At 44.8% G+C, this 2,206-nt stretch overlaps 1 protein-coding gene across 1 annotated transcript; it reads left to right on the forward strand.

Annotated features, from left to right (window-relative positions):
* On the forward strand, positions 1-933 carry LOC122905169 (olfactory receptor 2A14-like). The gene has a single exon (XM_044246787.1). The coding sequence runs from the start codon at positions 1-3 to the stop codon at positions 931-933; it is 933 nt and encodes a 310-aa protein (XP_044102722.1).
* Positions 934-2,206: the final 1,273 nt, after the last annotated feature.

Consider the following 2,206-nt stretch of genomic DNA (forward strand, 5'->3'; position numbering starts at 1 on the left):
ATGGGAGGCAACCAGACATGGATCACCGAAGTCACCCTGCTGGGATTCCAAGCTGATCCAGCACTGGAGCTCTTTCTCTTTGGGCTTTTCTGCCTCTTCTATACCCTCACCCTTCTAGGGAATGGAGTCATCCTAGGGCTTATCTGTTTAGACTCCAGACTGCACACTCCCATGTACTTCTTCCTCTCTCACCTGGCCATTGTTGACATGTCCTATGCCTCCAACAATGTCCCCAAGATGCTGGCAAATCTTGTGAATCTGAAAAGAACCATCTCCTTTGCTCCTTGCATTATGCAGACTTTTTTGTATCTGGCTTTTGCTCACATAGAGTGCTTGATTTTGGTGGTGATGTCCTATGACCGGTTTGTGGCCATCTGCCATCCCCTACATTACACTGTCATCATGAGCTGGAGAACATGCGTGGTCCTCGCTGGCGCTTCCTGGGTGTTTAGCTTCCTCTTGGCCCTGGTCCATTTAATTCTCATCCTGAGGTTGCCCTTCTGTGGGCCTCATGAAATCAACCACTTCTTCTGTGAAATCCTGTCGGTCCTCAAGCTGGCCTGTGCTGACACAAGGCTTAACCAGGTGGTCATCTTTGCAGCCTGTGTGTTTATTTTACTGGGGCCCCTCTGCTTGGTGCTGGTGTCCTACTCACGCATCCTGTTTGCCATCCTGAGGATCCAGTCCGGGGAGGGCCGCAGAAAGGCCTTATCCACCTGCTCCTCCCACCTCTGTGTGGTGGGGCTCTTCTTTGGCAGCGCCATTGTCATGTACATGGCCCCCAAATCCCCCCACCCCGAGGAGCAGCAGAAGATCCTTTCCCTGTTTTACAGCCTTTTCAACCCTATGCTGAACCCACTGATCTACAGCCTGAGGAATGCAGAGGTCAAGGGCGCCCTGAGGAGAGTGCTGTACAGGCAGAGGCACATGTGAGGGACAGTGGAAATCAACATGGTGAGGGGCCTTTTGCTCCCCATGAAATATAGTAGGTGGCATTTTTTCACCTTATGTTACAATAAATGCCACATTAAGGTAGAATATTTTAGCCTAAACACACAACCTGAAACCATACAGACTTTAGAAAATAGATGAAAACCTTCAGGACCGGGGATATGCAAAGATTCTTAGAGATGAACCAACAAGCGCAAGACAAAAAATTTGAAGAATTGATAAATATTGGGCCTTTTCAAAATTAATCATTGTGATCATCAAAGTCACTATGAAGAGAGAAGAAATGCAAGTCACAAACTGCTTTGTATTTTTTTAAATGCAATAGTGAGTTGGGTATGGCCACAAAAGGAGACACAGGGAAGTGCCTGGGAAACACAAAGTTTGTTGTCCTCTTAAGTTCTGGAGAAGGAGGCATGTACGCCTCGCAGGGCCATATAGGAAAGATACCAGGGTGGCCAGGAGATAGAAGACAGGGTCAAGGGAAGATTTATATCATTTACCTTCATGAGCATTTCCACAGAAAACACCCAGTAAATTGTTGTATAAGAGCAAGCTGGAGTTCCCATAATGGGTAAATCATTACCATGTACAGACAGGGCATCATGAAGACAATGGGCCAGGAGAATTCTAAAGCTGAGAATTTCTGTGATCTTCAGAGCTAGAGTTACCTTACTTCCAATAATCTCCTTTAACTCCATCTGGTTTCACAGGGCACCTGGGTGGCTCAGTCAGTTAAGGGTCTGCCTTAGGCTCAGGTTATGATCCCAGGGTTCTGGGATCAAGCCACTCATCAGGCTCCCTGTTCTGCAAGGACCCTGCTTCTCCCTCTCCTCCTATTGCCCCCTTACTTGTGCATGTTCTCTCTCTCTCTCTCTTTCTGTCAAATAAATATATAAAATCTTTAAAAAAATTAAATATATCTGGCTTCTCTTCAGCCTTGAACTATAGAGTGCTGTATAATAGTATGTCCTACTGTTTGCCCTTACTTTCTCAAAAACCAGCATGCCCAATTTTGACCTTCATACAAGTGGGATGGATTTCCTCTCAGGTCTCCCAAACTCCTGGTATTAAAAAACAATCATAATAAACCATTTTCAAATGCACAGTCTGCAACTGTAAACTTCAAAGTCATGAAAATGTTGAATCTCTGATCTCTAAAAACCAAACAAAATGAAAATAAATAAATTCCTTTTGCTTGGAAATGGAGTTTTTAAGCCCTAAATAATATAGTAGATGATCTCTTCAGATCTCAAAG

Source organism: Neovison vison, chromosome 4 (assembly GCF_020171115.1).
Source record: "Neovison vison isolate M4711 chromosome 4, ASM_NN_V1, whole genome shotgun sequence".
In the NCBI taxonomy this organism is placed as follows: Eukaryota; Metazoa; Chordata; class Mammalia; order Carnivora; family Mustelidae; genus Neogale; species Neogale vison.